The 19,752-nt window shown below is 38.6% G+C and overlaps 1 protein-coding gene across 2 annotated transcripts; it reads left to right on the top strand.

Moving 5' to 3' along the window:
* The first annotated feature begins 588 nt into the window (after positions 1 to 588).
* SUB1 (SUB1 regulator of transcription) lies at positions 589 to 18,619 on the top strand. 2 transcript variants are annotated; one of them, XM_055422214.2, is made up of 5 exons: positions 589 to 674; positions 3,237 to 3,309; positions 5,943 to 6,065; positions 13,843 to 13,951; positions 15,608 to 18,619. In XM_055422214.2, exons 2-5 carry the CDS (start codon positions 3,238 to 3,240, stop codon positions 15,685 to 15,687), a joined length of 384 nt encoding a protein of 127 aa, XP_055278189.1. In that variant the 5' UTR covers positions 589 to 674; position 3,237; the 3' UTR covers positions 15,688 to 18,619. The 2 variants fall into 2 exon arrangements, with proteins under 2 accessions (XP_055278189.1, XP_088683768.1); XM_088827642.1 differs by lacking the exon at positions 589 to 674 and adding an exon at positions 808 to 936.
* The last annotated feature ends 1,133 nt before the right edge of the window (positions 18,620 to 19,752 follow it).

Here is a 19,752-nt window from a genome sequence, read left to right on the forward strand (position 1 = left end):
CCATGGACTGCAGCACGCCAGGCCTCCCTGTCCATCACCAACTCCTGAGTTTACTCAAACTCATGTCCATTGAGTCGGTGATGCCATCCTACCATCTCATCCTCTGTCGTCCCCTTCTTCTCCCGCCTTCAATCTTTCCCAGCATCAGGGTTTTTTCAAGTGAGTCAGTTCTTTGCATCAGGTGGCCAAAGTATTGGAGTTTTAGCTTCAGCATCAGTCCTTCCAATGAATATTCCGGACTGATCTCCTTAAGGATGGACTGGTTGGATCTCCTTGCAGTCCAACGGACTCTCAAGAGTCTTCTCCAACACCACAGTTCAAAAGCATCGATTCTTCGGTGCTCAGCTTTCTTTATAGTCCAGCTCTCACATCCATACATGACTACGGGAAAAACCATCGGTGCTCGTCATTCATGTTTAATTCGTTCCGTCTTTCACTGACAAGTCAAATCCAATCTTCGCTGCATCTTTGCCGGTGTCAGTTCAGGATGAGGGGCGGGCCCTTTAAGGCCCTGGAAAGGGTTTCGGTGTCGGTTTTTGGCGAGGAAGCCACGCCCCATCGCGTGTGCGTAGTCTCAGCGGGGCGGGGCCGGCGTCTCTCTGCTGTCGTCACTTCCGTTTCTCTGTCAGTCGCTAGTGAGCGAGCAGGAGGCAGTTCGGCTACTGGAGCGGAGCGTGAGTGCCCGGGACCCCGCCCCCACCCCTACCCGTAGAAGCGCCGCTCGGCCAACCCCTGCCTTCCCAGCTCGGCTGCTGTCCGCCTGAGGCCCGGGTTCCCTGTCGGCCACGGCCGCAGGAAATGGCGGCGCTGCCTGATCTCCCCCTTGCCTTCCTCGGCCTCCCCGGACCCTCTCCTCCGTCCCCGACTACGAGCCCCACGCGTTTCAGGCCCCTTGGCGCCTGACGCTGGCTCCCGGGCACGGCCCCGGGGTAGAGGGTGAGGCGATCTCGGGCGGCGGGCGCGGCCGGGCGGGGCCGAGGGGCCGCGGGAAGGGGCCCGGGGCGCCCCCGGGACAATGCAGCAGCGGCCCGGTCCCGGGCGGGGGCGCGTGCGGGGCCTGCGGCTCTGGGGTCCTCGTCCTTGCTCTCCGGAGCGGGGACGCTCTAGGGGCGGGAGGGAGCGAACCGGTCGGGGGAGGCCGGGGTGGAGGAGGGAACGGCTGGTGTGTTGGGGGGGAGTGAGCTCTTCGAGGGAAGAAAATGGCGCTTGGTGCAAGTCCCTCCTCTTCCCACTCCGTCTCCTCTGCATTTCGCCGCCTCCTACGCCCCCTCCGACCAGCCTGTCTCCCACCGCCCCAGCAGTCGCCGGTCCCGGGGTTCGGGCGGCTTGCTGCCATCCCGGGACCCGCTTCCCCCGTTTGGGTGGTTTGGGTGCTTACCACCCTCGTGTTGTACCGAATTCTCGCGCCCTTTAGTTATAGTTTATCTTCACCTCTTATTGTCTAATCCTCCTTCCCCCATGCCTTTATCAAAGATCGAAGATTTCCTTTTTTTTTTTTAGCTGATTTTGTTTTTTCTGTATATTCCGCACGAGCGCTTTCCTTATTACTTTGCCTGAATTACGAGCCACGCCGTTCCCACTCCCCGCTCCCGAATAGTAAAGGCTCATTAAGTAAAAGTGAAAATATATTTTGTTAGTAGTTCAAAGAGTGGTTTAGTTACCGTTACCTGGTTTTCATGTCGGAGGGACTTATTTGGGTTAAATACGAGGTAGTTCTTTGAAATGATCTTAGCCACCCCGGGCACCTTTAATGAGCAGATGGTGTAGTTATGCTTGACCGTTTCAAAGTGAAAAATAGGTTATGTTCAGTTTAATTACCTTAAAAAAAAAAAAAGCTTCTTGGCATTATTAGTAGCTAGCATACAGAAACAACTACATTGATTTTGGAGATTAGGCTGTAAAGTGGAGCAGTAACTGGATTAATGTATAAAATGTGGTTGTAAACGTTGCTGGCTCTCCTTTGAATTTACTCTTTTTGTTATCAAGAAATTACAAGTTAAAATCAACATGGCTGGCTGGAGCATGGTTTGAGCTTTTTGAATTTAGTGGCTAGGGTACGGGTGGCCCATTTCTTTTTACCTTGACCTCCTCTTGTGAGACACATTGAATGCCATTGCTATGCAAGTTTAGTCCAAAGCTGAATTATTTATGGTTATTTGAAGTCTTTTTTTTTCTCTTATTCAGCAAACATTTACAGTGTCTGTTGTGTATATTGGGCCCTTGAGGGCATATGGAAATTAATAGGGCTCAGTCTCTTCTGAATTGGAGATGTAGGGAGCGAAAGATACTTGCTATGAAAATATATGGAGTTTTACCACTTGGTATTATAAGTGCTTTGAAAAGAGGTAGAGCATGAAATTCCTTGAAATTTGGGAAACATCGAGGCACAAGACTCTGCTTTAGGTTCAGGCACTCTGTAAACTCCACAGGGAAGACACTAGCCTGTGTACCTCTGTCTGAGGGGATCTCCAAAATCTAGGGAACTACGGTCATAGTAGGAATTGGAGGAAAGAATTTGCCCCTCCTGTAAGCAGGTTCTTCAAATTTTAGTTATTTCAGAATAGAAAATCAGTGTGAAATGTAAATGAACATTAATTATGTATAACTTTGAATCAGTACTTGCTCTTTTGATTGGAATGGTCAAAACAAAAAAATTAAGAACCTATACAGAACATGAAAAGTATGATTATAATGGTAAAACTAATTGATACAGACAGTGTATAGTACAGTTGTCCACCATGCTATGTGTACATTGGGATTAATTCCTGCAATGGAATAATTGTAGGTAAGTCTTATTGGTGGGAAGTATAAAGCAGTACTGAGAATTGTTCATATTTCTTCCTGGTTTGACAGTGATTGCTGTCAGCTGTCTCTTTGCAATTTACTCTATCTGTAAACATCTAACTCCTATGCATAAGCATCTAACCCTGCTAAAATGAAGTATAAAAAGACCCATTGATTTTGAGAAAGAGAGAGATGTAAGAGTATGAGATGTGTATGACATTTAGTTCTTTGCTGGGTTTAGAACTCTTCCCTTTGTATGTTATTTTCAACATGGAAGAGCTTTAGATTAAGAGCATAACTTCTATAGCATTGTGCTCAGTGTAACAACTCCAGAGCCACACAATGCACAATGGTAGAATGAACTGTGGAACTTCTTGAATCTTTGGGGGAGAGTTAAGTTGAAGGTAATGAAACAGTTTATGAATTACTTACATAATGTATTTTTCTTTCAGAATGCCTAAGTCAAAGGAACTTGTTTCTTCAAGCTCTTCTGGTAGCGATTCTGACAGTGAAGTTGACAAAAAGGTGACTATTACTACACCAGGTCATTTTTGTGATACTTAATTCAGCAGTATTGGTTCTGAAGGACAGCAGAGCGTATCAGAACCTTAAAATGAGAGCCTGGATGGATGTTTCTGAAAGTGCAGGTGGCCCCTGACCCACTTGACTGAAATGCCTAGATGCTTGTGGTACACATGCAGGTCACGCCCTGAAGTCAGACTTGAGCAAGTTTTCTGACTTCAGCAGGTTTCCTGTTGAGGCTTTTTAGGAGCCTTACAACCACTACCTTAGACCCCGGGGGAATAGCGCTAAGTTTAGGACAAAGCCACTGTTAGCTGTTGTTCAGTAGGCTTCTTAGACTGTAGGCACTCGCATTCTAAGTCACGTCTGACTCTCTGCAGCGCGGTGGACTGTAGCCCGCCAGGCTCCTCTGTCCGTGGGATTTCTAAGCGAAAATACTGGAGTGGGTTGCCATTTCCTCCTCCAGGGGATCTTCTCTACCCTGGAATCAAACTCGAGTCTCCTGCATTAGCAGGTGGATTTTCTACCAGGGAAGCCCATTCTGTATAGTAGTTGAGCCATATTATATGAACTTTTTGAAAACATATCAGTTTGACAGTGTTCTTAGCCTTGTTTATCCAGCCTCTGAAGATTACATAAAATTTGGCTTGGTACGTTTTAAATTAGAATGTTCTTTACTCTGATCCTCTCCTTTTAGTTAAATCAGCACTCAGCAAAGCTAGCATGAAATTATCCATTTTGATAGAAAAGGCTTTTTCTGCATTAGATGATAATTGTGCTGTAAGCTTAACTGCATTCTGCTTAACTGAGCATCTCACACTGTAGTGAGGGCTTCTTCCACACAAAACTGTCCTTAATCTCCTAGTAGCTTACATAGTTGTGTCTCTGAGCTCAGTTAATAGTGTTAGTTAAAAGAGAGCTTCTGTGAGAATCTTGAGATACGTATCATAATTTTGCTTGCAAGATTGAAAAAAGCTTCAAAGAGCATGCATAGCTATATTTGAGAAGGAAATGTCTTTTAGTTTTTAATTTGCACACAGTATATCATTTGAATACATTCATTTAACAGATTCTTTATTGAGCTTCTACGTACAGGGAATGCACCAGTCTACAGGGATTATACAGAACTGATAAAGAGTAATTGCTTAGTGAGCTAATTTTTGCTATTTATCCCAAATAGTACTGTTAATCCTGCAAGTACTTGCATTAGATGAATCCACTCTTTTAAGTTTGTGTACATAAACATATACATTTTATTTTGCCTAGTATCATATAATTTGGTAAAACAGTAATTATTTATACTTTCCACTAAGGAACTAAGGAGCTTCCCTGATAGCTCAGTTGGTAAAGAATCTGCCTGCAAGGCAGGAGACCCCTGCATTCCCTGGGTTGGGAAGATCCACCAGCCGGCAAAGGGATAGGTTACCCACTCCAGTGTTGTTGGGCTTAGGGAACCAGGGGGTGGCTCAGCTGGTAAAGAATCCTCCTGCAGTGCGGGAGACCTGGGTTTGATCCCTGGGTTGGGAAGATCCCCTGGAGAAGGGAACAGCTACCCACTCCAGTATTCTGACCTGGAGAATTCCACGAACTGTATAGTCCACGGGGTCCCAAAGAGTTGACTGAGCCACTTGAACTTCACTTCACTTCAAGGAACATGACTGCCCTCTACTGTTTGGGTTGGGAACTCTGCCGAATTTCATGGACTGTTAGCTCTTTTTGAGAATGGTCTATATAAAAAGCTTTTACAGTAATACTGCTTTTAAAACATTGTTTTGATTTTGAATGCTAGTCTAACACATTGCTGTCTAAAGTGATCTTTTTGTGATGAGAAAGTTTTGTGATGAGTTGTTGACCTCTGGTCTTTAGTACAAAATAGCTTTCTCAGCTTTCCCTACTCATAAACTCCCTGAACCAATTTAAGTCCCTTTTGGTTTTCTCATCCTTTCTTTTTAAAAGTATTTTATATATTTGGTTGCGCTGGGTCTTGGTTGTGGCACTCGGGATTTTCTGTCTTCCTGCGACATGCAGGATTTTTTTTCTTTTTTTTTCAGTTGTGGCATGTGAGATCTAGTTCCCTGACCAGGGATTGAACCCTGGCCCCCTGCAGTAGGATCATAGAGTCTTAACCACTAAATCATCAGGGAAGTCCCAACTCCCTTTTGGAATAGGCAAGCATAAATAATCATAAATTGGTTGTCGTCTTTCTAATTAGTATGCTTTTCTTTGTAAAAAATAACTGACTAGTAGACTTGTGGCTTCCAAAAGTTTTATGTGTATTTAAAAGCAACAGTAGCCCCCCCCTCAGTCTTTTTTTCTCACAGAGAACTTTTATGTGGGATCCCAATCTATAATATAACTGTTGGTCTGGTGAATACCAGTCTAATGCCTGAAATATCTTGGTTTCCCAAGGAACCCAGAAGGTTGAAAACATTGTACTAGATAACACTGGTATGGTAGTTTCATAGTTCTATTGTCAGGGAAAACTTAAAACTTGCCTGTGTATGTATTTATGATTTTTAATTGATAAATTAATTTTTTGATCCTCTTTAAGTCTTAAAAAGTAATGTAATCTTTTGAACCTGAGATGCGTTTTGTTCTTAGGCAAATTTTAACCATATTCTTGTTTTTCTTTCAAGCTAAAGAGGAAAAAGCAAGTTGTTCCAGAAAAACCTGTAAAGAAGCAAAAAACTGGTGAAACTTCCAGAGCGCTGTCATCCTCCAAGCAGAGCAGCAGCAGCAGAGATGATAACATGTTTCAGGTATTTCCTGAATTCTGGTATTTCCTTAATCCAGAAGAAGTGTTACCTGGTTTGATCTGAAGAATATGAAAAGTACCTCATCTGATAATGCCTGTTAATCTCTTCCGTATATTATCCTCTTGACTAAGGATAGTCCTTGAAATAGAAGAAGAAGTTCATAGAAATGAAAGCAATTTACATGATGCTAGATTTTTGTTAAGATCTAGAGTTCTGTGGTTTTGCTGTATTTAAAACAAAGGGAGTTTAAAAGTCAGAGGAATCAAAAAAATAAAGCTTGAGAACTGCACGTTTATAGAGCAGATTGAGGGAGGTAGGCCTCGCACTGGGCTGTGCAGTGTGGATAGGATATTACTAGGGGGAGACTGCAGTATGCCCTGCCTCATTTTGGCTTCATAACAGAAAAGGAAAATGGGAAAATGAGCCTTCTTTTTATGTATTGGGTGGGGTGGGGGGTTAGAAATAGGTTGAGTAGTGAGAGAAATGCATTAGAGGGCTTCGATGAAATTACTAATACAGCTTTTTCCCTTGGGTTTCTTATCTTGTTTTAGGGAGACTTGTTATTGGCATCATGGTACAAGCAGGATTTATGGGAGAGGCAGTGATGATAAATTGACGTGAAGTGATAAGGGCTTGGATGTTTTTCCCAGAAGATGGAATAGTGATGATTAAGAGTGATGAGGAAGAGTGGACTGGAGGAATGAAGCAATCAGTGAAGACTGGTTTCAAATTTGAGACAGTAGAGATGGTTTCAGGGATAAATGGCAAAGGTGGTTAATTTGGCCTTTGGAACCTGATTATAAGTGTGGTAAAGGGTCTTTTCCTTTAGCACCTGGAGGCTTTAGTTGCGAAATGTTCATGTGGGAAATATTAGTACGGATGACTGAAGCCTTCCACTGAAGTAAGCATAAACCAAAGGGGGAAGAGGAGGTGATTGAGTACATGTCTTGTGATAACTTAGGATGGAAGGAAAAAGAGGATATAGGTAAGAGAAGGCGAAGATAAGTAAGAAGAGTGTGGTAATGGGAGCAAGAAAAAAGTAAGTGCTTTGTGGGAACATAAAAAAGATAAGAAGGATACATTAGTATTAGTTGAAGCCAGAAGTTTGGACAAGATGAAAATGCAAACATGTTTTTATTAGAAAGCGAGCCTTGTGTGTGTGTGCACTCTTTTGAAAAGTTAGTGATGTCCTTAAAGACAGAGTACCAGGATTAAGGTGAGAATGGGAAACTAGAAATTGGGTATTTTTATTCAGTTTTGCCTTGTTATATGTCTGGATTAAGAAATAAGACACATGACAACTGTACTTAACACTGTATTGAACATTTGAACTGTACTAAGTGGATTTTCACATGTACCAGTCATGCAAAAAATGGTAATGTGTTAGCTTGAATATACTAGTAGTTTTTTCACTCTGAGTGTCTGAATATTGAATCAAGTTGTACATTTTAAATACATACATTTTAAAATTAAAAATTATGTAAAAAAATGACAGTGCAGATTATTTACTTAGGGGCTTTAGTCTTCTGACTTTTGTATATTTTAAAGGTACTAGGAGTAGACTAATTTGATAGAGAACATAAATTGCTGTTTGTAAGGAAGAATTATGAAAGGGCTCTCATTTATTTGAGTAGATAATATGATTAAAACTATGATAAGGGCTGAGAAGTTAAAGTGCAAATGATTATGAGTCAGAAAATGCTCTGAGAATCTATCCTGAGGAAGTGACATGTGAAGCTTATGACATAAAGGAGCAGCCAGCTGTGCCAAGTGTGGGGGAGAGGAAAGCGTTTTCAAAGTAGAGGGCATTGTGCAGATGCCTTGAAGTGGGAAGGAGCTTGGATTGTGCAGGAAGGTTGGCTGAGAGTGTAGGTAGGAGGTCTAGTTGGTAAGGAAGGTGAAGGGTCAGCTCTTGCAGGGCTTTCCTGTTGGGAGGCCATTTTTAGGAGTTGAACTTTCTCCTGAGTGCACTGGAAAGCTATTTTATGGGGCAGAGTGAAATGTAAAATCTGCAAGAGAGTATCCTTTCCTCTCATAGCCTTTCCTCCTGTGTAGAATGAAGGACTACTCTGGAATATTTCAACTTAATGTTTATACTAAAGATACAGACCTCTTTCAAGTATTTACTTGGCAACTATCTTGGGCTTTTCTCTGATCAGTTCTGTTTGCTATATGCCTACTTGTACTTGGATAATAATAGAGCCTCTGTAGCCTCTTAGTGGATTTTATCTTGTCTACTTTACCCTTTTTTGTACAGATAAACCAGGATCCACGTTTAGAGATTTTATTCTATTAGAGCAGGCTGGGGAAACTCGTTCTTTTATTATGGGGAGGTTATCTCACCAAAAAAAAGTGAGTTCAGTTCTTAAACCTTCATTTGAAAGGATCCCAAGCTGGAAGGCTATTATAGACTCCTCATTCTTTTGACGGAGAAGGCAATGGCACCCCACTCCAGTGCTGTTGCCTGGAAGATACCATGGATGGAGGAACCTGGTAGGCTGCAGTCCATGGGGTTGCTAAGAGTTGGACATGACTGAGCAACTTCACTTTCACTTTTCACTTTCATGCATTGGAGAAGGAAATGGCACTCCAGTGTTCTTACCTGGAGAATCCCAGGGACAGGGGAGCCTGGTGGGCTGCCGTCTATGGGGTTGCACAGAGTTGGACACAACTGAAGCAACTTAGCAGCAGCAGCGTTCTTTGAAAGTCCCTCTGGGAGAGACATAGGCCTTATTTTCAGAGTGGCTTTTCAAGATCTAGTCTGTGAAAGTAGTCTGGGTAGGCATTCTAAGAGAATTGTTATTGTTCAGTTGCTAGGTCGAGTCCGATTCTTTGCGACCCCATGGAATGAAGCACACCACGTTTTCCTATCCTGTCATCTCCTGGAGCTTGTTCAGACTCATGTCCATTGAGTTGATGATGTCATCTAACCATCTCATCCTCTGTTGTCCCCTTCTCCTCCTGCCCTCAGTCTTTCCCAGGATCAGGGTCTTTTCCAGTGAGTCAACTCTTCACATCAGGTGGCAGAGTATGGGAGCTTCAGCATCAGTCTTCCAGTGAATATTCAGGGTTGATTTCCTTTAGGATTGATTGATTGAAGAGATAATACAACATTTAATTTCATTGCCATTAGAGCCTTTTCCTTGAAATGGTATTTTGGCCGTAGAAAAATATATTGGTGGTTAATACTGACTTTTAATTTGAATCCAAAGCACGTTAGAGTGAGTACATTGGTTATGTAAAATGAGGACTTTATTAGTAATAATGGTTTGATAATTTATTAGAAAGGTAAGAATGGGGTTTTTAAAAGGAAATTCAGTTACTTTAATTATATTTTGTAAATTTGTAATAAGTTTTATTTAATTTTAAAAATAGTACAGTATGTTTTCTATGTTTTTCATTTACCAAGAAAATGCCTAGAAGATAGCTTCCAGAGTGAAACTTTCTTAGAGATTACTAGAATCTTTAAGGATCTGGGTTATCAGTACACTTTACCAAAGACAAATCTAAAATCTAAATTAAAATTGTTTGAAGTAGCCATAAGACAAGATTAAAAAAAAAAAACAACTAAATATTCATCTTTTGAGAATAGGTCACTAGTTAGAAATAGGTCACTAATAGAATAGGTCTGCTGCTGCTGCTGCTGCTGCGTCACTTCAGTCGTGTCCGACTCTGTGTGACCCCATAGACGGAAGCCCACCAGGCTCCCCCGTCCCTGGGATTCTCCAGGCAAGAACACTGGAGTGGGTTGCTATTTCCTTCTCCAATGTGTGAAAGTGAGAAGTGAAAGTGAAGTCGCTCAGTCGTGTCCGACCCTTAGCGACCCCACGGACAGCAGCCTACCAGGCTCCTCCATCCATGGAATTTTCTAGGCAAGAGTACTGGAGTGGCTTGCCATTGCCTTCTAGGTCTACTAATTAGAAAACTAACTAGTAGAATTAGTTTTCTCTGTGTGTACTGTGAGGTAGTTGTTGAGACTCACTTTTCACGCCTGTACAGATAATCTAGTTGCTCTATTACCGTTTATTGAAAAGACTATTTTCCTGTTGACTCATCTTGGATATTTCTAAAGAAAATCAGTAAATATATAAAATATCTATTTCTAAACTCTGTTGTATTCCATTGATCTGTATGCCTGTCTTTACTTCAGTACCACACTGTCTTAATTACGTACTTTTATGGTGGGTTTTGCTGCAGCCGTCAGTAGTGTCAGTCCTTTAACATTGTTCTTGTTTTTCACCTTCAGAGTTATTTTTGCTATATTCTATGTATTTTGTATTTACATACACATTTTATAACCAGTTTGTCAGTTTTTATCAAAACGTCTATTGGGATTGGCAAAGCTGAAGAACAGTTTGGAAAAAATCTGCAACTTGATCATATTGGTATCTTTCTCCATTAATTTAGATCTTTTTGAATTTCTGTTTTGTAATTTTTCTGGTATATCTTCTGTCAGATTTTTTCCAAAGCATTTTGTGTGTTTTGATTCTATCTCAAATGTATTGTTTCCTAACATCATTTTCTAGTCATTCTTGCTAGAAATATGTATAATATTGCATAATATATGTAAATTATAACATATTCTATATTTTATAAATGTTAAATATGTATTTTTTAATGATGTGTTAGAATTTTCTCTGTTGATGATTTTGTCTGCTTTTATATCATCCTTTTCTTTTTCTTGCTTTAATGCTATTATTTCCAGAACAGTATTGAAAAGAAGTGGTGAGAGCAGACACCTTGGTTTATTCCTGATGTCAGGGGCAAGGCATTCTTTCTTTTCCCTCTCATGTCTATCACTCAAGCTCTGGAATGAATGAGTGTACTGTGGATTTGCTTCTTTGGACTGGGAGAATGAAAAGTTATGGAATAAACACAGTGCAGTTTTCTGTAGGGTCCATCTTTATTTGGAGATATGTGTTAAAATGGACGCTGGATATATTAAGGGAGAGTATACAAAATGCATAGTAAGTTTTGATTACAGTAAGTTTCAGATTTTGGTGGAGTAGCGTCATTCTGTGTCATTAGGCTTTCTCTTCTTTTTCACCCCCACAGTTCTTTGGTGCTGGTATTCTCTGAAGCGTTTTTGCCAAATTTTAGTATCAGTTTATTGATCTCTACTTTTTCCCTACTTTAAATAATTTATTTATTATAATCACAGGTTATTTGAAAAATGTTTAGGGACTTCAAATTATAAAATCACAAAGGTTTAAATATGTGATGGTCAGCCATGTTTGGAAGGAAGAAAATGCCTCTTTAAGTTTGTCTTTGGCAAACAAAAACGATTATGCACGTCGTTGAAATTGTGGATGAGGAAGCTTGTGAGAAGTTTCTAGGGATCGAGGTAGAAGTTAACATAGCTCGCCAGCAGTGTGTAGTGTTAACTGTATTGTACCATGCTGTTGACATAAAATAACTGAGTATTGTTATTATTAAAGACTGGTAAAATGCCATTCATATATTGTCTCTTTTTAAAAATAGATTGCTTTTGGTTTTGATCTTTAACTTTTTTTCTTAGTGAGATTTTAAAGTTGTAACTTTTCTACCTCAGATTTCTCAGAAATGTAAGGAAGAAATTCCTGAAAAGGTGGCGTTATTCTCCTTTGTTTTTTTTTCTTTTTTTGGTTCTTACTCCAAAGACCTCTATAAAGGCTTCAGAATTCTCTTACTGGCTTTTCAAGTCCTTTTCAGTATTCGCTCCATCTCTTCAGCCTATCCTTGAATCTCAACAGTATTGTATCTTTCTTCTTTCCTTTGTCTACTTCCTCATCACTTTTTCCTTAATTAATGGCTTGTAGTTTCTCAAGGTCAGATTCCACCACTTGCAGTCTCTTCCACTGCTCAAGCCCACACTGAATGCAGAGTTGACTTACCTCATCAGTATTAATTTTGGAGGTTTTTAGTGTATTTTAATTTTATCTATTCATCTGTCACATGGGCTTACCACAAAACCAGAATGAAATGATGTTCACTTCAGTGCTATAGGTGCCTAAGATAACTTTACATATTAATTCGTTTAAGTCAATATTATAAATCACTATTGGGAGTTTCACTGTGATAATTATTTTGGTCTTATTTAATTCGTCCATTAAAACAGTTTGCTGGAAACCCAATATGACAGGCACTAGGGGATACAAAGAGGACTGTAAAAAATAAGCCATTAATGACAGTAATATCACTGGTAACTTTAGGAAGGGAAGACGGAACATGTTTGGAAATGGTAGATACGAAACCAATGGAAAGGGAAAGCATGTACAGTACAGTGCAGATTTGCACTGCCTGGGTCCAGTTATACATGGATAGTTTTCAGTACTGAATACTTTGTGATTTGTGGTTGGTTTAATCCTCAGATGTGGAGGGCCTGGCTATAATGTATGCTTGAATTAACCCCCCTGAGTTGTTCCTAGGGTCAACTGTATATGCAAGAAATGGGATACAAAAGGTATAGAACTTACGAATTCATGATGATGTGGGTAAGAGATTTAAGGCATTTAACCATACTTAATGGACTGTATTTTCTCCACAAAGCATGAGACATACCCTGAAAGTAGGGGTCACACCAACAGGACAAGAAACTTATTTGAGAATGAAAAACTAAAGCAAAATGAGTAAGATCTGAGATAAGAAAAAGCAGCTTGAGAGGATCATAGGCAAGATGGAAACCATAAGTGTATACTTATGTTAGCCCAATCCCAATGAAAGGGATTAATAATGAAGGGACCCAGGTTTGTTAGGAAAGGAACTTTTTGATGTGTCTTAGGCACAAAATCATAGCTAGTATTTTATTTAAGTTAGTAAGATTGAAGAGTAGTTTTAAAATGAGAAAGAGGTAGGTAGAGATGATAGAGGTTTTGATTAGAAAGTGTAATTTCTTAGCTAAAGTGCTAGACAGTACATTACAGCAGCAGAAGATATGTTGGAAAGTACTTGTAGGCACTGTTGAGTAAAACCTTTTCCTTCCCTGTGCCATTTGTAGTTAAGCAGCAATAGAAGATTTTTGAAAAATCGTTTTCTATGAAAAGTTCTAAGTTCTCAGTTTGAGCCTGTAAGTGGAGTGTATTAAAGGTGTCATTTGAAATGAATGTCTAAAAGAAAAAGCTCTCTTTTGTTCCCATTGACTGGAACTCTGGATTCTTATATTCAGAATGGTTGCTAAACCAGTGTAGCTGGCCAAGTCTGTGGATTCCTACAGTTGTAGTTTGTGTTAGATTTTGCTTTCTCATGATTTTTATTGTAAAAAAAAGTACTTAACATAAAACTTAACCATCTTCCCCATTTTTAAGCATACAGTAATGTTAAATATTTTCACATTTGTTGTGAAACAGATTTCCAGAGCTTTTTCATAACAACTCCCTCTTTCTCCCTATCCCTAGCCCCTGGTAACCACCATTCTACTTTCTATACGACTTGACTACTCCAGGTAGCTCATATTAAGTGGAATTGTCCAGTATGAAGCTTTTTGTGATGGAATTATTTCACTTAACATAAGATCTCAAGGTTTATGCATGTTGTACCATGTGACACTATTTCCTTCTCTTTTAAAGCCAAATAATACTTCATGTATGTCCCACATTTAATGTAAAAGTGACTGGAAATGTGCGATGTACTTTGTTTCATCTTAGATTTCTTTTTTAACAGTGATAGCTCCTTTGATGTAGTGTTGATATCGAGAACTGTAATTATTTTTGTGATTAGAAGTAGAGTGAGTGTGCAGCAAGTGAAAATATAAATATGGATATCCTTGTTGAACAGCTATTTTGTTTTTTTTTTTCTTTTGTAGATTGGGAAAATGAGGTATGTTAGTGTTCGGGACTTTAAAGGGAAAGTCTTAATTGATATTAGAGAATATTGGATGGATCCAGAAGGTGAAATGAAACCAGGAAGAAAAGGTAACGTTTAATTTCCTAAATTTGGTCCTAATATTGGGATTATGTAAGCTTGAAATTGTTTGGACTTTATTTGAAATTGAAATAATGTTGGCAGTGAATAGGTCCTGTAAGATTCTCAAGTTGATCTCTTTGTCTTCTATAGCCTTTTTGGACATGACATTTAACTTACTTTATGAGATGTTTTAAATATAGCTGTTGAAATAACCTCCTCCTCCCCCAGTAATATCCCTAATATCACTTCAGTTGGCTGTCAGTTTATTGTTATTTTGAATGTATCTTTAAGAAGATTACTTCAGTTCCGAACTAGAGTGGGGACATTGGGAAAGTATAACATCAGGAATGGAAAATCCTGATTTACAGTGTTGACTTTTGATTCATCTCCAAAGGATATTCTTTAGGGTGATAACCTTTAACCACTTTGTCCTCCATTTGTGCTTCATCCAGTCCCAAGCATGACATCATCACAAAAGCACACTTTCTTTCATGAAATAGCAAGGGAACATTAGTGTACCAATAGAAATCCTTATCTTTGGCTAGTTAGCTGCTTTAGGTTGATCCTTAGCTAATGAAAAATGCCTCCTAATTTTTTTCTATTTTGCCTGCATGCCATTTTGAAAAACACCATGTTTGCCTCAATGAATTTTGACTTTATTAAACTTAAAACTTCTATGTTTTCACACCCTTTTCTTCTTTAGGCCACTTTTGGATTGATCATTCAAGTTGCCCCAATGTAGCCAATGGCAAATTTCTTGTTACTGTAAACATTTACTAAAGTGGTTGATTAATCCTTCCTCAGTGTTGTCCCAATACATTCTCCTCTCTCTTTTCAATTCCACGGCCTCCTAGCAGTTTTCTGAGAAATTTATTAATTCTTCCACTTCTAGTTTCTCTCTTTATGTGTCAAGGAGTAGAACATTAGAAGTTTAAAGTACAAAGTACTTTCTGTTCATCCTTTTTCATCTTAAATAGGAACAATATGTCATAAGCTAATTTTTAAATGTTTGTCAGGTGATATGCTGAGATTTTATTCACATTGGCTAATTTTTCACAACAGCTGTTTGCGTTATAAGCATGTTTTTACAGGTGAGGAAACTGAGGTTTAATGGAGTTAGTGACAGTGAGGCTGGTATTTGAACCTTGGCAGCATGACTCCAGAGTGCACTCTTAACCCAGTATGCATGGTCTAAGAAGTTCTGTTTGGCCGTGTCTCAGGAATTTTTCCAGAGTGAAATGAGTGCTTCTGGAAGAAAGCACAAAGTCATTCATGCTGAATTCCTGTGGAAATTTTGAGCAAATGTTGGAAACAGCTGGTTGGAGAAATGGAGTGTCACAAACCAAATCTAAGCTTGGCCACTTAGCCTGCTAGTTTGTAAGCATTTGTGAGCTAAATCTTCAAATCATTATTTGTTCTCAATGGGTATAATAGGCATTATGCAGGATGTGGTGTTGAAAGTAAAACTGGATAGAAGGATGACCTACAAAGGTAATTGTGATGAATATGACAAATAAATGCAAATGCAAGAGATTCATTCTCAGTGTGCCATTGTGCCATTCGAAATGGCAATTTTGATAAAATAGTAGTTTAGTTGCAAGTAGAAAATCCTCAAGAGAGCTTAAGTAGATTTTTCAACTTTTGATTTTTAAACATTTTTTTAGGTATATCTTTAAATCCTGAACAATGGAGCCAGCTGAAGGAACAGATTTCTGACATTGATGATGCAGTAAGAAAACTGTAAAATCAGAGCCATATAAAACCTGTACTGTTCTAGTTGTTTTAATCTGTCTTTTTACATTGGCTTTTGTTTTCTAAACATTGTTTTCCAAGCTGTTGTATATTTGGATTGCAGAACAATTTGTAAGATGAATACTTTTTTTTAAATGTGCATTATTAAAAATGTTCTGAGTGAAGCTAACTGTCAGTTTTATTAAGGAGGATTGCTTTTGTGTCCCCCACCTAGTGTAAAATAAAACCAAGTAATACAATCTTAGCTGTTGTGGCCTTCTTTGATCAGAAGAGTTGGTACTGTTTAAGGCCAAAAATAACAGTTTATCTACCTTTTAGTTTCAGCTCAGCCTTTCCATTCAAAAGGGTTTGCTTTGCATTGAATTTATAAACTTTTGATTTGTGAAATTCATAGTTGATCTGTTCTAATCAGATGTCTGGACTTGTTTGATTTTTTTTTTCCCCCCCGACCTCAGTGATATTTCACTTTTTCCCTTTTTCTTCACTTCTGTTTCTTTCTAATAACTGTCTTGTCATGTTCAATTTTCATTTTGCCTTTGCTCTTTCTCTTGAGTATGTTGTGCTAATTTGGAAAGTCTGAAACTGTCAAAATGTTAGTTATCTCAATAAGGTACTTGTAAGTAAAATATATGAGAACTACAATCACTAATTCTACTGTATTAAGTATTAGGAGATATAGTTTGATAAACAACATGGCTTGTTTGAAAACTCCGAGCAAGTAAATGTATGTCATAACCTGTAGTATTCTGTGTAGTTGTTATCTTATTGCTTAGTCTGCAGAAAATAATAACTTAGGTGTCTGTTTGCTTTCACTTATTATACATACTCACCATGGGATGATGTCTATAAAATCAGATATTGTTACATTAGATTAGGATTTAATAAAAATTATGAAAGCTTACTGGCCTAACATTTTATTTTATAACATTGAGTATGGATTATGGACAGCCAGAGATATCACTGAGCTTAACTGTCATAGTAAATGTCAGTTTTTATGGGAAAGAGCATATTGAGCACATATTTGTGATTTTTGGCCTTTGCTTCAGTAGACTTGGTTCTTTTGCAGTTCATCTACTGGACAATGGCATTCTAGACTTAATGTTACTAAGTTTTAGCAGGCACTCTGAATTGATTTTCATTGAGCCATAATGATGAAGCAGAAATAGGCTGAGGCACAGATTTCAGGGGTTTTGTAGCAATAAGTAGGGCATGGTGTGCCTTAGAATGTAAAGGAACTGTAACAGATTAAGGAGGCAGTGAAGAGGAAGGAATTCTCTTCACTCTAGATGATGACATACTGATATTTTAATCACATTGACAGGACATAGTTCTAGATAGAACAGTAAAAAGAAAGGTTTAAAGATATGAAAAATTGTTTCTGACATTTGCTAGCGAATCGCAAATGGTTACTGCCATATCAGAGAGTTGCACTATAATACCAAGTTTGATTACTACGTCTAAAACATTTTATAGTAGAATTGTCAAGGACTTATTTCAAAACCATCTGCCAGGCCACATGGAGTTATAGTTTCTTTTCTGGCAGCTATGTTTCTTTGACATTTTCAAGATTTTTTTTAGAAATGTTTTTAAGCAGTAACCCTAATATGTCTTTTAATTGAGGAAATAAATCCTCCTTTCTGATATTTTAACCTATATCACATAATAGGTACCAAAGTGTTCAGAATACGTATTTTAGACAAATCATACTTCTTTGAAAACTTCCCCCTCATTTGGGAGCATAGTAACTGAATTGGGTAGATTTGTAAAGATTCCTTACTATATATACAGAAAGGGTACTTAGAACATATAACTCTGATTTTGGTATAAATGCAAAGGGAATAATGGGTAACTTTCTTAGGTTTATGTGAGATTAGGAAGTATGTGCATTTTGAAACAATCTGCTAGTACAGAGATGGTGCTGAAATCTGTTTACCTAGGCATTTTCTAGCTGTTTAACATTGTCATTAACACTTTCACCTAAGGAGTGTTTCTCTGGCAGATTTTTGGTAAGGTTCTTGGTAAATTCATTTTGATGTATTACTGGATATATAATATACAGAAATTATCAATCTCTTGTGTGTTTAGAAAGGGATGAGAACTGGGTTAAAAGAAGAGAAAATAACTTGTGCTGGAAAGAAAAGATAGGGTAATGTTTTTTGTTTCAACTTTACCTTCTTGGTATGGTTTCTTCCAGGAAGAAAGTATGGCATTTTGAGGCAGTGGTTTCTTACCTAGTAATGCCAAAATTAATTGAATTCACGCCAGCCCTTGAATGTGTGCAGTAGCAGGGCTTATCTAATGAATTTTTCTTCTATGTCTTTTTAAACTACAAGTAGTATCTGACCAATTTCCAGGGCTCTTGGCATTTTATTTAAAGAACAACCACTAGAAAAAAAATCTTACAATTTTGTTCTTGTTTTGCTTCATAAATGCCTAAGAACTTCTTTTGAAAGAAGAATGCTCTACCTCATTAGCCAGTGAAAATGCTGTGATGATCAGCCTATTCTTCATAATGTGTTTAGGAAGAAATAAAGGAAAAAAATGTACATCTTGGCTTGGCTATTGAGGGGAAAAGTGAAAGAACTGATTATTAATTATTACACGTTCCTGATGGGGGTATATTAGAAGAGTACTATAAAATTCTGAAATTTAAAAGTGCTAATACTTAGGATGTCTCCTGAAATTATTTGCAACTCACTTTTTATGGAAATTCAGAGAAACACTCAAAACACTTTTTTCTTTTTTAAAGTGGTGTTTTTCTAGATAAACTCTAGTGGTAATCATTCACATGGTTAACAAATATGTAATTCTGTACTTGTGGAATACCTGTCTGCTTTGTTTGGTACATCTTCCATGGAGATGTCGATGAATATAATACTGCATCTGTGAATATTTCAAATGTTGAAATAAAAACAAGAAATGTGCCTTCTGTGTCATCCCAGTTTCACAAACCCGAAGGTTGAATGGCAGAGTTATCCGTTGAATAGGTTTTGTTAAGAACTAGGACACCTTTTCTGTGTGAATGCTTTGGAATGTGAATTAGCCTTTGAGTGTTAAATCTTTTAAGGACCTCTGGGACTGGGTGGTAAGGTCCTGTCTGTTTTCATTTACTTGATCCAAATGGGCAAATGAAAAATATTAAGGTGTACATGGCCTCTTTTACCTGTATGAGTGCTTATAATTAATTTATAAAGACTGTTTTTCCCTTTCTTGATTAGTAGTTTTGCTTAGTTGAGATCTCTCATTGTTTAAATTTCCATTTAGGGAAACTTAACTGGGATAAGGAAATGGCAACCCACTCCAGTATTCTTGCCTGGAGAATCCCAGGGACGGGGGAGCCTGGTGGGCTTCCGTCTATGGGGTCACACAGAGTCGGACACGACTGAAGTGACTTAGCAGCAACTGGGATAGAGAGATCCATGGAAGATTACTTACAACTCTTGTTCCACTTGATCAACTGTGAATTTTAATAAAACATTGACTCAAAAATCCAGTCAAGAAGAAAATAGTACTTGGAATCTACACAGTTAATGACCTTGCAGTTTTGTGGTGTGGCTCAAAGCAGTTATGGTATAGACAAGGAGTTTGAGAAGCATGAAATGTTAAAATATTATGCAGAATTATTTACTATATAGCAGTTTATTCAAGCCTTAACGGCCCTCTGTGTCAAAGATCTTGCTACGCAGGACACCCCCTGACCTCATGTCAGTTCATCACAGAGTTCAAATCTTCCCAGACCTCCTTTTACAGCCATTTAGTCCTGGACTAACAAGGACCTACTGTTTCTGCCTCAAATGAAGCATTCCTCTCTCTCCGTATTTCACTCTCTCGCTCTTGATAGTTTGAATAGTTTTTTTGTTCGGTAACTTATTTTAGCTTGGAAATGATTTAAGCCACTTACTTTTTAAAAACTCTGGTAGAACATAAGCACTTTCCCTGAGTCACAGCAGTTGGATACTATATCCTACCTTGGTAACAGAATGCTGTATGCGAGGGGCTTCTACCCTCCAAGCCAGAACTTAGCTAAAATACTGTGTATTGTAGCTCCTGTGTCTCA

Source organism: Moschus berezovskii, chromosome 18, assembly GCF_049115385.1.
Source record: "Moschus berezovskii isolate FMDL1 chromosome 18, NW_MosBer_1.0, whole genome shotgun sequence".
NCBI classification, from domain to species: domain Eukaryota; kingdom Metazoa; phylum Chordata; class Mammalia; order Artiodactyla; family Moschidae; genus Moschus; species Moschus berezovskii.